The 15,620-nt window shown below is 35.4% G+C and overlaps 1 protein-coding gene across 1 annotated transcript in view; it reads right to left on the bottom strand.

Moving 5' to 3' along the window:
* Positions 1-15,620, bottom strand: part of VWA3B (von Willebrand factor A domain containing 3B) — a 64,047-nt gene that overhangs the window by 19,854 nt on the left and 28,573 nt on the right. Inside the window, 8 exon segments of the mRNA XM_061998843.1 lie at positions 3,030-3,186; positions 3,290-3,311; positions 4,350-4,559; positions 5,216-5,322; positions 6,810-6,937; positions 8,231-8,413; positions 11,108-11,206; positions 14,195-14,326. Coding sequence (XP_061854827.1) covers positions 3,030-3,186; positions 3,290-3,311; positions 4,350-4,559; positions 5,216-5,322; positions 6,810-6,937; positions 8,231-8,413; positions 11,108-11,206; positions 14,195-14,326 — 1,038 coding nt within the window.

Genomic DNA, 15,620 nt, shown 5'->3' with positions numbered 1-15,620 from the left:
TCTTTGTCACATCAGTGGCAGACCACATCAAAGCTCCTAATATTAAATTAATCTTAAGAAGAATCACTTAGAAGCTAAAGTTAATGGGAACATGTCAGTGAACATCTGCCAGAGACAGATGAGGTAAATCTCTGCCCAGAATTGTGAGTCATGACATTTAGCTACCCATCACTTCCAAGTAGAGTCTGAAAGTTGAAAGGCAAGGAACTGAGAATACGCCTCTTCCAGTTGCATGTTACCATGGTTATTGTCTGCTGTGTTACCCAAACTAAGTTAATAAGAGTCCGACAGGGCTTCACCATGTAGAAGCCCTCTCCTACATTCCCTTACAAACTCCCAGAGTAACTCCAACTACAGTGTTATTTGCAAAATGAATACTTAATACCATTTATAAAACACTTTGAATAGATATGAAGGGCTGACAAGTATAAACCCATTATTACAGTATTGAAGAATAAAACCAGAACAGAATGCGTTCTTAGCAAACAATAAACTTGAAATATTATGCATACTTTGAGACCAATGAAAACTGTTCATGAAGTCAAGTGCAATTTGACAGATTCAGCTGAAAGAAATCACAGGAAAGCTTTTTTAGTGCCAAAATGTTTTGTCATTTTCTAAATTCAATGAACTTTCACATCAAAATAATTCACTTGTTTAAAAATAGTTTTTCTGTCAGAATGAAAATTTAAAATGTTTAAAGACAAAACCACAGCACAATAACCCCAGAGAAACCTTTCTTATTTTAGACCAAACAAAGATGGTTTTGTTGGCTGAATCTGAACTTGATTTTTTTGAGCAAAGCATTAAGTCAAACCTCCATGACTTGCAAAGCTATACTTGAGATGCCACAATCTGCAAGAGACAGTCACATGACTTTACAGGGAAAGTTTGCTCCAGAACTACCATAGTGTAATTTAGACAAGCCCCCAAGCCATTATTTTTTTCTGAATACAGATCTGATAGGTAGTTTAATGAATAAACCTCTTTGAAATAACTCAGGTGAAACTGACAGGTCACACACAATGGAAAGCAACATGTCAGTCTCCTCTTAATGAACAGTTGTCATGGAAACCTTTTGCTTGCTGCATCTCCAAGGTGAGAAAACAGCTCATTCTTACTTCATCATCACTGCTAGTGAAGGACAGGAAAGCAAACAAGGATGTCTGCATTCCACACTAAGAAAATGAAGATGCAAAAATGCCTATATTTATTACTTCAATTAAGTCCTCTGATGTACTAGAATAATCAAGATTCTTAATCGTTTTGTTAAAGTCTCCTATTGAAGCTCTGTGTCTAGTCTCAGAACCTATTTTCTGTTTTTCCCTGACAGGCTGTCATGAAGCTTGAGGGAGAGTAGATTCCATAGGTCATAAATTCTACTCGTTCCACTTTGTGTGCAACTCCCAACTTTCTTTTTCTTTCTGTACTTCATTTCAGATCTAGAAAAATCCATGCCACTACACATAGAAAATACATCTCCACTGCCTGAAAAACTGTGTGTCTCTATACATCTAATGAGAATTAGTAGGTACAAAAAAGTGGTAGAAACGATATATTATATTGACTTTATATCCTTGAAACTAAAGAAAGCCCATGGATCATTGTTTGGATTCTGTACAGCAGTTGTTCATTCTAAGACTAAACTTAATTCAGCCCTGCACTAGACTACCATAAGCTCCTGTGAACTGCCATTAATAATGACCTGTACATAGCACTTGCCTTATAATTTTTACTCCTTTCAAAGACTGTTGTTTTACAGATTACTGTTTTTGCAAAGAGTAGTTTAAATGCAGCTCAGGATAGTCTGGAAAAGATTGGAAGGACTCTTCATGATAAAAACATGGAAGAAAGAGCTTTACTTAGTAGATACATTCAGAAGGATGGGGAAAGAAGTGACTGCTCAGAAATCACATGTAAGTTTTATCTGAAAGTCACAACATCTTTTCTTTGATATTTCACTTAAGTAGACTCTCTTGTACAGTTTCATAATCATTGAATGCTTACGTTTTCTGGGGAAAAAAGGCTGTTTTACATCTGAAACGTTAAAATGTACATTTTTTTAAATGCTTTTGATACAAAAAGCCATCTTTTTATAGCATACAAATCTAACCTCTCATTTTAAAAATCCTTAAAGATCTTAGATTTGATTTGTTTTTGCTAAAACAGAGGATCTGGTTTTGCTTCTCTAATCTGTATGCTATACCAAAAATTCTTGCTCTTAAATTTAAAAAACAAATATGAAAACTTTAAAATGTACGTTTGTTATAGACATTTTACTTAGCTCTATATCACATTCTGTTACAAAACCCTTGCTCATCCCTTATTATTTAAACAGATGCTTTTGAGCATTTTCTTCAAGTACTGTTTAAAGGAGGAGTTTTTACTAGTGACAAAGTGCTGTAACATATTCATAGGACTGTCATTGGATGCACCACACAAGAATTAGAGCAACTTGCCACAGAATGGATTTCCTTTAAGTGAAATGGCAATTAGATCTTCATGATACACAATTTACTGTGAGTTTTGCACAATCTCACAATTGTATACACTGCGCAAATTAAGTTTTTATTACTAAACTCCAATACTTTTCAAAAGGTGTTAGTGGACACATGTGAACTTTGATAATACATAAATCGACAAACTGTGAATCTGCACAGTTTTCCCAACGACTTCATGGACTTAAAATACATATTCTAGTGAATTCATATGCATCAGTAGAGTCTTTGCTGCTCAAGAAATTTCTGAACACCTGATGGCTGAACACTGCCATCAACTGGTAACGGTGAATGAAAAATATATTGCTTTGAAACTTAAGGTAAAGTCTACAGAAATACTACTAACTATCAGGTTTATGTTCTTACCGATGCATGAATGGACATTCAAATATATTATAAATTTAGTGTATGTCAGCCATCTGCACTGAACACTACAGAATGCAAGTATGACGTTTAAAGAAATGAATTAAAAATTATTTTGCAGACAGTATCAAGCTTTATGTTTTCTTTGAAACACTGTAAGAGTTTTACCTCATCAAATACTTTAGAAACTACATGCTTGTCCAGAACTGGGATGTACTTGGTACTACGAGGGACAGTTGTAGGAGCTAAGGCATCCATGATGGTGAGTCGCTTAGCAACCAAGCCATGGGTCTTTAACCAAAGAGCTGAAGACATATCTAGAGAACTAGAAAAAAGAGACTGTAAGATGTAGCACAAAGTAGCAATACACTTGAGAATTCTGAAATGACTGAAGAAAAATATAAACTATTATTTTTGTACACACATACCTTTTAGATGTCTTTTTCACAGCTTCTTGTATTTTCAGGTCTAAGATAAAACATTTGCATTTCATTATCTCGCCGTTTTTTGTGCACACAACAGTACACATAAATAAGCTGACAAAGCATCATTTGTTTTATTTGAGCCTACTAGCAGTGTCACAAAGACTACACAAGAATGTCTGTTTCAGTTGCTAAATTAATCAATGATAATTACACTTCTTGTGTTTCTTGGTGCTTGATCAATAGTAACAGTGTTAACTACATGTATCATGAGCCCTAATTAATCAATGAGGAAATTTAGAAAATAGGCAGGGAACAATTTAAAGAAAGATTAACCAGTTTATTCCCCAATTCAAGATATGATACCAAGTACTATCACTAAGGAGATGGCCAGGAATGACTAATTTAAGGTATACTGCTTATGGAAATCTGTATAATAGGTACATAAATAACTAAAAATAGAGCACTGAAATATAAAAAAGTCAAACATCTTTATCAGGGGAGAGGTTTTAGAACAACTTAGAAGACCTATCATAAAGTTCATCTTTGCATGAATTACTGAGAGAAATGAAAACTACCTGGCTGTATATCAAGCTCCTTTGAAATACTTTTGTCTCTACACATGCATCTGTCCCAGAGAACATGTTTTTCATAAGTCTAAGCAGATTAATAAAGTACAACCTTCTTTTACATTAGTACCACAGAATTAGAACCACCACTCTCAGCTTTAATCTCGACACTGAACATAACTACAAATGGCTGTATCACAACCACAACGTATTTCTCTATAACAAGATTCTCAAGATCCAGTTATTCTGCTGATAAGTAGCAACTGTAATATCCTTTCAGCAGTCTCAGGCATAGCTATACCACGGCTGCCACATGCAGTGGACATAACTAAGTTGTTGTGAACAGAACGGTTTGGGCACTGCCAGGTGTTTGGCCACAGCCATATGGACCTTATTACAGTATTTTCCTGTGTGTCCAGCTCTCTGTGTCTCTGCTGCATCCCAGTCCTTTTGTACTGCTGATCTGCAGAGTTTTGCCTCGAGTGAGGTGCCATTACTTACAAACACAGCAAGAGAAACTTTATCATCTGCCCCACCTAGAGCTTCCTGTTCTGCCAACTTGCCTTTGGAAGTAGTTGTACATTTCACACTCCTTTTGACAGAAAAATTCAAGAGAGATTTTTCAGGAGATGTTCCATCCTCTGGGCTTTCTTCCCTAGATTTCACACTATGGCTCAGGATTCGCAGCAGACTTGTCTTTGTTTGCTCTGTAGGTGTTGAAAAGGAAAGAAAGGAAGAGCCAACTTACTGCTTAGATACATGCCTGAGATCTTTGAGCTGCTCTTTGGTAACTAGATCCAATTTTTAAGGGACTGCCTACACAAGAGCTGGAACACAAAATCACTTCAGCACTAATTTGTGCTTGTACTTTCCCAAGGATGAAGACTTCTTTTTCTGGGTAAACTTGTTTTCAGATTGCATACAAAAGACACTTCAAAGAGAAACAGGAGTAGCAAGGAGAAATACAGTGTGAGTAATGTTGTTACTAGTGAAGCATAGATTAGCTCTTCATCCTTGCAAAAGATGTACTTATTCAAAATAAAATGAGGTAAGGGTTTAACACCTACTGCTGAATGAGTGTTTACAGAGCTTTCAATATATTCTGTCAAAATGGTTAATTTTTCATTGCAGAGCCTGTGATGATGCACAAATGAGTAGAAAATATCTTTCTGGGTCAAATGAGTAAGATGGCTGAAGAGTAAATATGAAGGGAAGTCAGTTAAAATTTCCGAAGGATAATTTCTTAAATTATCAAAGTCTTCATATGTTGCTACGAAGAGGGATGCTTTTTGCTATTTTTAACAGAATCTTTTCAAGTTAGTGAACAAACTCTGCTAACAGCTAGAGTTCATTTTAGTCTCACCTGCATATAATGCCTTCTTCCTTCGGGCTGGACTGTCAGCAGTGGTTTGCCAAATGTGCTGTTGTGGTGTCGGTGCTGGCTCTTCTGAGGCACAACACCACCTGCTGCTAAGAGTAGTATCCAGCTCTTCAACTAGTTTGGTTACAAGTGTCTGCTTGGGATTACTGCTTGTAAGTGACGAAAGGAAGAAACAAACAAGAAATTACTTCAATCATATAATGCTGGTTTTAAAAATGCTAAGCTGAAGGTTTCTGGTAATTTAAATATTAATTTCTAATGCCTCTACCAATGCAAAATCTGCATTTCAAAGGGGAGTTCAAAGAAAGTGAAAATATTATTAGTTTTTTAAACTATTCCAAAGTCATTTCTTAAAAGATGTTCATTACTTTTAAGGCAACACGCTCAGATATTTTTATAAGGTCAGAATGCTCTGTCACTGCTACTTGGAACCTTGGGGGAAAGAGTAAACCTAACATCAGCAATACAAATAATAACCACACATGCATATACATGCATATACATCTATACATATATACACATACATATGTATATACTTTTGTCACACGAAAATTCCAAAAGAAACACTTACCTACACTTTTATACTGGACATCCCACCTGCCCTTCCAAGCATATGATTTTTTTCCACTGTATTCTCCCCTTTTAATTGATTTTACTTCATTTTACTAGCTTTATTTTAACTTAATAGTTTTAACAGATTGCTATCTTTAAAATCTTTTTTTTTAATATACTTTTCTTTTGGCTTTTATACTGTTACTGCACAGTTAAGGCACAAAGCCAGCTCTTTTTTTTTATTAAGGCTATGCTCCTGCAGAAACTACAAGTAACTTCGTGTTTAAAGATAGGTCTATCCTTTTTCCCCAAACAGAAACTGAGTATGTTCAGACATGCAGAAAGCTTTTCCACCGTGGTCAGGAGGAGCCTGTATTCATGCTGTGGAAAGATCTCTTTTCGAATGATCATTCTTGGCACTGTGAGATTTTCAACATGTTTTTTAACTGATGCTGAACACAAAACTATTTTTAATGCTGAGATTACTTCTCTTGTCATAAAAAGCAAGGATAAATATGGCATGAATGTACAGACTCACGCTGTAAAAGCAAAAATGTTAAAAGAAGATGAATTTCATTCATGCTGTCTGACATCTTTAAAAATAATACATTTGTATTAAATTTATGTTTCGGTCAGCACATCCAAAAGAGTGGCAATTTCATCACAAAGTACCAAGCCAGCTCTATCTATAGGACAATAATTTTTCATTAATTCTTGAGATCAGAGGGGGAAGCTTTACCATGTGCTGGACACAGAATAAAATTTTCACCTCTTTGCTTTGATTACTCCTAAAAATTTGAGATTACTGATATATTTGACACCATTTTGTTTCAGGCATCCCACTATTAGTGTATTTTTCCAGAATTTCATTTTCCATTGCTGTAACTGTTTAAAAAAACCCAAAGTATCCTTTCTTTCTAAAAGAGGAGAATTTCAGAGGTTAAAAATACAAGACAATGAAAAATGAAAAATGTAACAGATAGCTTCTATCTCTTATTAACATAATAGCAGCACGAGGACATACTTCTGCTCTCGATCATTTTCTCCATTATGACAATCCATCATCAGGCATTGGTCATGAAAGGTCTTCACTCTCTCTAGGTCTCTTTCTCCTTGTTCAATCTCTTTTTTCAAAAGACGTATATCTTCACTCTAACAAAAACAAATGTTCTATTACAATTACTCCTAATCAAGTTTCATTTCTGAACTGAAATTACGCAAGCTCTGATAATGCTTTTGAATAAACCCTCAGTTAGCACAGCTGCAAAATTTTGTATACTTTTTCAGGTAGGCTCCTGTGATAGCAATGCAGCCTTTCAAATTATCCTTCCTTTTTAGGAAAAGGACAAGAATTGTCTAACAAGCCAGTTACCCCTTGAGGTATGAACAGTCATATTTCTGAATAAAGTAACGAGGTCAGTAGATTCCCTCATTCTAAGCAAGCAAGCAAATAAAATACAAGATTTGTACCTTACTGTCATTCTACAGATCACAGCTGTATTACATACTGCCCCTCAAAAATGGGAAAAAAACCCCACACTATTCAAGCAAACATTGGAATTGACTGGGAATCATTTGTACTACAGGAGGAAACAGGAAGGAAATTCCAATGATTATCCCTTTACAAATCCCAAAAGGCTCAAAGTCTGGAGATGGACAACACAGACTCTGGCTCTCAGCTTTCCAACACGTGCAGTATCACAGAGAATCCCTAAAACAGACTGATATACTCTCTGATATCTTTAAAGACCTGAAGTATTTTCACATCTTCCTTATAATCAGTGTCTGCAAAGTTCTAAAGTTCTCATTGTTCCACTACCATCATTTCTAAAATGTGTGGAACTAATTAATTGTTAACATTAATTAAAAGCAAGAATATGCTTTAAATGGGTGTTTCTGTTGGTCTATTCAGAAGTTCCCTATTGGGGATTGTTAGAGTGAGCTGCTTAGTCACACTTGATAGATCACTGCTATTCCAGTCATTTTACTCATTATAGATCTCTCCCCAGTGGCTATTCTAGAGCAAATTTTGAAAAATTCAAAGAATCATTCATCCATTGTCATTCAAATTCAGCTCTACAATCTCTCATTTATTAACAGGAGAGAAACTATACTTTCATTTTAAACAGTAACCTATTTCTGAGACAGCAGAGATCAAGTGTGTTTCTTCCAGAGATGAATATGGTCTATATGTTTTTTTGGGTTTCAAGAGGGATTTTTTGCAATAGTGGCACTACAAACGTACTTTACATGATATTTGGATTTTTTTGTAGGGGTCTAACAGAAGCAAAACAATGCCACACTCACTGTTTTAACATAATTTCAAAATTGACTAGGATTAACTTTATTTTTTAATAATCTATTGTAATATGAAAACACAATAATGTGAAGCATATTATTCCTTTAATTGCATGAAGAAACAAACATTTCTTTTTGGATACTCACAGCAACAAACTCTGCAGCGTCAGGATCCATCAGAGAAATGTTGTAATAATGAAAGCGTCCCTCTGTTCGAGTAGACAGTTCATACAAAAATTTATTAGCTTCTCTATCATCACAGTTGAAGGATACAGTATGGATGGGAATTTTACAATGAAGCTGGACTTGAGACAAAATTATTTGTGGGGGCTGAAAATCAAAAAATGTATATTAAACATGTGGCATCTAGAAAAGTGTTAAAACATGAAGAATTTGTAAGAATTTAATTAGTCATACAGGTGCTTAATACAGATCAGTTAAAAGCATCCATTTTATAAGGAATTCTAGTTTGTAATTACATAAAATAAGCTTAATTTCAGACACTAATACTGCATTAAAGGACAGGATACACTGATGAAATAAAATGTAAATTACAACATAATCAGCACTCTGTTTCTGAATTCTTAAAGGAAACTATTCAAGTATAAACTACTACATTGGCATTTAGAAAACCTGCATGATGTTTAGAAACAATATCTTTGGATATGAACAACTGTTTATATTTTCATTAAACTAAACTAGTTCAATGAAAAGTTGATTCAATACCAGGAAACAAAATAAGAGACTGAGAAAACTGATGGATGCATCAAGAAGAGTGTGGCCAGCAGGTCAAGGGAGGTTCTGCTCCCTCTCTACTCTGCCCTGGTGAGGCCTCATCTGGAGTACTCTGTCCAGTTCTGGGCTCCTCAGCTCAAGAGGGACAGGGAACTTCTGGAGAGAGTTCAGCGCAGGGCCACCAAGATGATCAGGGGAATGGAACATCTTTCATACGAGGAAAGGCTGCGGGAACTGGGGCTGTTTAGTCTGGAGAAGAGCAGACTGAGGGGAGCTCTTATTAACCTTTAGAAATATCTAAAGGGTGGGTGTCAGGAGGTTGGGACATCCCTTTTTTCTATTGTAGCAAGCAACAGGACAAGGGGTAATGGGATGAAGCTGCAACACAAAAAGTTCCACTTAAACATAAGAAAAAAACTATTTCACTGTTCAGGTGAGGGAGCCCTGGCACAGGCTGCCCAGAGGGGTTGTGGAGTCTCCTTCCTTGGAGGTCTTCAAGACCCTCCTGGACATGTTCCTATGCGACCTGATCTAGGTGAACCTGCTTCTGCAGGGCGGTTGGATTAGATGATCTCTAAAGGTCCCTTCCAACCCTACCATTCTATGATTCTATGAAAACAGGGAAGCTAACGTTCCTCTTCCAATAAAAAAAAAAACCTAGGTGAGAGTGTAAAAACCTTTGTCATGTCTAAAAGTTAGAGGATCTAGTAGAAAGAAATTTTTCACTCAGTTCTCTAATTTCTGATAACACTTGTTCAGAATACTGTCATAAATCTTAACAAATTTAGTAATATTTGCAATATAATTGTTTGTTGCACTTCAACAGCTAAAACCCATCTTGCTAATTTCCCTGATTTCATCTAAAAAACTGTAACATCAATCATAAGAGCCATTATTTTGCTTTAGCTAGCAAAACGTGAAATAATGCAAGTATTTTAATCAATTGTACATTGATTTTAATGAGGGACAGCCAGTAAGAATCAACCTGTCTGTAGAAATTATCAGAGTAAAACTAAAATTTAAAACAACATTTAATAAAGATGTGAGTGGATGTTTTTCACCTGATAATTTAAGATCAAGTGTACATTTTGATATTCAAATCATTTTTAAGCATAAAAATGGACCCTTTCTTGTGGGCCACTTTCCTTTCATCAAGAAAAATAGAACAAAAAGAAAAGTGGGCTTTAGCATTTTTCCTCCTTATCACTGTGTAAAGAAATTATTTATGCAAGTTCATGATGCTTTCTGAATCGTAGCTTTATTGAACTTGTTTCAGTATTTAATGTGGCCTTCAGCTCATCTATTTACTTAAGTAGTGTCAGGGGTTTGCTGCATATCTGCCACTACAACCAAGCTGAATTTTCAAAGACAAATGAAGGGTTTCTAAAATGTCTTTCTTAATATATGGGCTAGTTTTCACCATGCATTACAGCTTGAAAGTGGTTCTTACACAGTTTTAGTTGGTGTTATATAATGCAATGCAACATGAAATACCATCACTTTAAGTCACAGTAACAACACATTCAAAAATCAAGGCACACTTTTGACTTTATTATCCACTTAGAACTAGACTTAAAGCAACTCCAGACTGCTGTTACTCCAGAACTGCACCTACATGAGATCAAATTTGACTCAGTAGGATAAAAATGGGATATGAAGACCTAAATTGAACAATATTAATCGTAACTTCTTTATATGAAAAGAATGTAAATTAATAATTAGGCCCTTACTCCTCACATATGACACAGCCTTTGTGTAAGTTCTGTAATAGAATGTAAGTTACCTAGTCATATATCTGATGTGTTCTTTAGGGAAAAATATGGAACACAAACTCGGGTTGTTGGGGTTTTTTTACTTTGCTACTAGTCATTTACTTTTTACATTTTCAAGCCATCACACAAGATTGTTGGAGTTTAGTATTTAAACCTCACTATATCATGGGATCATCATTCTTTTCTGATTTTTAATTCATGAGTGATTTGTACTCAGTTAGGAAGACATTTTATTTAACATAAATCCTAACCTTGATACTAACATACAGCTTTAATATTTAATCCATTACCAGATCCACAAAGCAACTCATGAGAAATGCTATGAGTTATCATGCACTAAAGACTGGACTGTGGGTGGAGATCTAAACAAAACTCCTTCAGGAACAGAACATTTCTCCAATACAATTTTTCAATATCATGAGAACGTCCAAGATACCCAGCTCTGCAGGTACAATATTCATCTCATACTTCCAGCCTTCTGACACCACACTACTTCATTTTCTCATTTCAGAAATACCTGGTCAGGTCTCCCATCAGTCAAGAGATAAATAGCTTGAGTGTCAGTATCAGCAAGAGCAATCTGAAGAGCTTTGAGTGTATTTGTGGAACTACCAACCTAAGAAACCAAAGAGGACAAGACAAAGAAACAGCAATAAATACTAACAGTTCTTTGCCTCTGTTCTTAAATCCATAATGACAGTGTATTGATTCAAGTGATATTACAGAACCAAAATGAGTAATAAAATGATGAAAATATTTATGTCGCATAGCTAGAAAAATCAAAGCATGTGTCAAAATAGCATAAATCCATATCAAATTGGTATTCAGTGCTTATGTAAACACACATAAGCAAAATGCTGGAAACAGAAATATGAGCTGCAGAAGCAAAAGCAGTCACTAAAAGAATATAAACAGATAGGAAGATGGAAGATAAAACATAACATTCTAATGTATTTCCCACTGCTGCTACTGATTGCCAACTCATCACACTCCTTTGAAAAATGTATTTTACTTAACCAAATAATTCAAAAGCTCCACAGAAGAGTTGCACGAGTCTATTCTCAAAAACAGGTAAGGGACTTCCTGGTTTTCTGAATAACATTTTTTCCAGGCTATTTCCAATCTAACTCCCTAGTACACTGATGTAAACATCATTTATTTTTTAGCATAAAGGTTAGCTAAAACAACAAAACATACACAGAAAAGCAATATTGTGACCTCTAAAAATTCATAATTGACTAGTACTACCATATTTCCCATGTCATTCACATACTTAATGATGAAATGCAATTCTAAACTCACTGAAATGCATTTCAGAGCTTATAGGAACCTAAAAACTACAGATTATATTTCCAGATTTCCACTTTTAAAACATTTAGCATACAAATTTCCAAGTGTAGGGTAAAAGGAAGGTTCTATGGAAAAGTGTTTTGGCAAGTCTTAGTCTTACTATTGTTAATAGGGCCAAAACAAAATCCCTGAAAAGATGAATCTGCTTTATGCTAGTTTAACACCTGAGTACTGCTTTGGAGTGCAGTGAGGATTCTAGTTGTTCAAGTGAGAAGAAATTCAGGATCCACATATATAATGCATTACAGAAGGTCAAGATAAATGATTAATGTTGACCCATACATGCAAGAATACGTTAAGAGATAGCATTATTTCTTCAGTCCTATTCATTGTGTCTAAAATTGTTCTAATCCTTCTTCTAATCAGGTGAAATGGAACAGGAAGTACAATCTGAAAGTGACTCTGTACAGTTGTTTAAGAGTGCATGGGCCAGGCAAGAAAATGGCTCAGATTGTTCTATCTTCTCATTCACAAACAATTCGTACCAGTAAAGCAAGAAATTAAGAAATAACTTGCCTGAGACTTTTTTTTTGTGTTAAATATATCTAATTTTCCTAATGTTTTAGTAAGCATTTTAAACTTTTAGGTACAGATCACTCATTGTTATTTGTAAATTGACCATCTTGACTCTTTTCAATAACAGTACATGGTTTTGATCCGACTGTATTATAAGAAAATACTGTGGATGCTGATGATGTGACATAAATAAATATGTACTTTATGGTAAAAGCTGTTAATTTTAGATTTCTCAGTTGCTACTGTTACAAATGCACACTGTTTTTATCAGTGTTTAAACAAAGTTGACATGCTTAACTACACGGTATAATCACCCCCAAAATTTTAAGTGTTATCATCTCTACAGACTTTTTAAGGAACATTTAGTTACTGTTTGTAGTTCAGCTTCCTTATTCGACATCCTGGGACCTGGATGTGTATGAAATGAGATCAAAGGATTTAGTCTGATTAATATTACAGAGCAATCTTCTGTTCATTTCAGCTTCACTATGAAGCCAGCTTTCTGATCTCAGACTTGCGCCTGCACTGCTTTAAAGAGACTAAAAGCACAACAGCAGATATCATTCCTCCCAGCAAGCAGGCTGCTCTTGTACCATTCCCTGGACCATTTCAGATACCTAGATCTGAACTTAGAAGGAAATTTATAATCAACAATTCACAACTTCATATATAATGATGAAAAGCACCATTCCCAAATGTATACAAAACTGTATCAAATTATAGCAGTTCAAAATGTTATCAAACTTGCACGATGCTGTACCACGTACATGGCTTAAACAGAGGCAACTTTTCAAGTCTCGAGGAAATCAGAAAATTGAGTTTACTAACCTCAGGTATAAATAAGTGTTCACCCACTACTCAATGAGGCCACTCTAATATTTTTTTTCTCCATGTGTTTGTTAGTATTTTCTGAGAACATCATATTATTTCTCTTGCTTTGTAGTCTCAGAGATATTATGTAGCTTCCCCATTCCCCCTCTCCCCAGGAATGTCATTATTAAATCTGAGGAAGAACTGCCAAAATGCTGAGGAGCTTTATTACAGAAATATTAACACGGGATATATCTCTGCTGTTGTATGACTGATTTTCAGTGCTATGCTTATAATATTGCTGTCCACATTTGACACATTCACCAATCGTAAAGCTGCTGACAGGTATAATCTGGTGGCTGACTCTGGCTGACAACAAGTATTTCTAGTCTTTCAGAGAAAAGATTTTGACCACTGCCAGAAAAAGAATACGGTGCAGACAGATGTTTTGAGTATGGTCTGAGCATTCACATTCCTATGGAGGCTAAAGTCTATCTATGCACCAAAAAGGACTAGAAATGCTCCTCCAGCTTGCTGGCACCATTTTCCCGTATCACCTCTGAGCAGCAAGTCTGCCAGCGACAGTCCACCCATGCAGCTGACCCACAGCAAGACTTGCATTTATACACAAGGTCTGAGGACTGCCATGGTTACTACAGAAATCAAATTGGCCAATGTTTGCATTGTGGTTACTAAACATAGTAGGCTGCAAGTTGAATTAACACAATCTTATAAACAGGCTCACTATTAATCATTATACCTGACAGTTACTATGTTGTACTCAGATCTACTGAAGTCTATATACGTCATCTATAGTTTCAGTTTACACAAGTCAAATACTTAGTCAATACAAAAATACCTCAGCCATACAGAGAGACACAAATATAACTCTACCAACATGCTTTGTGATAATCACTTGTCATGTTACCTCAAGCCCTTTTATCCATAGACAAGCATCTTGAAAGTTTTCCTCATTAACTTCAGCAAGTTTCTCTTGCCACGCAACTGCTTGGGCACTAAATTTCACAAAGTTAAATCTCTTTTTGTGTCTCAGTTGTTCCTGTAAGAGACAGCACTTGAATTTTACTCAGTGTTAAAGGCAAGAATACTTGTATCCTGAATACTGACCAGTAGATGTTGTTTTAATTAAGATGGTTACAAAAGACTATTATAATATTCAGTTATGGGGTACAGAGAGACGATTACTGCCTGCAATTATTAAGATTACTTGAATTTCCCAATGTAAGTCTCCATTTACTCATATTTCTCAAACTACATGAACAGCAAATGTCTAGGAGGGTAAGAAACAGGGAGATGAAACGAAGTATGAATGGCAGGACTGCTTACTAAAGGAAATTGATATCAGAAACAAAGTAAGATATCATTTAGAGAAGAAGAACAAGAATCAGCTGTTGAGTACTGGCAAGGATGAACTAGGACAGCAAGAGAGAATTAAGTTAAGAATTTGCTGAAGTTGCTTTTGGACAGAAGTTATAAGGAGGGGAAGATTTATGCAAGCTAGTACAAACTTTCAAAGCTTACAACCTTTGCTTCCCTTTCATCGCTATTTTTGTGCAGCTGTCTGCAAAACCTTCTGGGACAGTATCTAATAATTTTCTAGTGCTAATCTATCTAGAGGATCACATCATAATATGTCCTATAAGTCGTGCACTTACCTCACAAACCTGTCTCTTAGTTTTAAATTTTTCAGCCTTCCTAATGATTGCTCTCAATGCCAGACTGATGGCATTTTTGTCAGTTACTCCTGTTAGGTCTAAAAAAGTTGATCATGTCTTAACAGTACCTGTTTCTCAAATAATATTGTAATCTTAGGTGAAATCATTGTAGATTTCTACAACTAGGCGAGCACAATCCTGTCTTAGGTGTGTCTCCCAGTACTTACTGCTTTTGAGGTCTTAATTGCAAGTCCTTTTGCAAAATTCTGAGTCACTGTAAGATGCAAGCAAGTCCAAAACGTTCTACATCCTCTATTGTAAAAGCATGAAAGTGAATCTAGAACACACATTCCAAATCACAACATGCCAGTGGAACGTAAAAATGCCAAAAGGTGTTTACTGCACAGTTTTTTGGGGTTTGCTTGTTTTGTTGGGTTCTTTTAGGAGGAAGGCGACTTGAGGGAAAGAAGAACTACTTAAGTCTTTCTGATTTTTAACATTTTCTCTGGATTTTTTTTCAAATATCTGTACAAATAACAGGGGAAAAAACTATGAAAAATGAGCACTCCAAGAAAAATGAACTTATTTTTATAAAGCTGCTATTTTAAAAAATATTACTTAAAATGTAAATAACAGAGTAACAACCATCCAGAAAGATCAGCTTACTCTAACATGTTT

Source organism: Colius striatus, chromosome 1 (genome assembly GCF_028858725.1).
Source record: "Colius striatus isolate bColStr4 chromosome 1, bColStr4.1.hap1, whole genome shotgun sequence".
Classification (NCBI taxonomy): Eukaryota; Metazoa; Chordata; class Aves; order Coliiformes; family Coliidae; genus Colius; species Colius striatus.
Note: the sequence above shows the minus strand (reverse complement) of the source record. Positions and strands in the feature narration are given on the sequence as shown.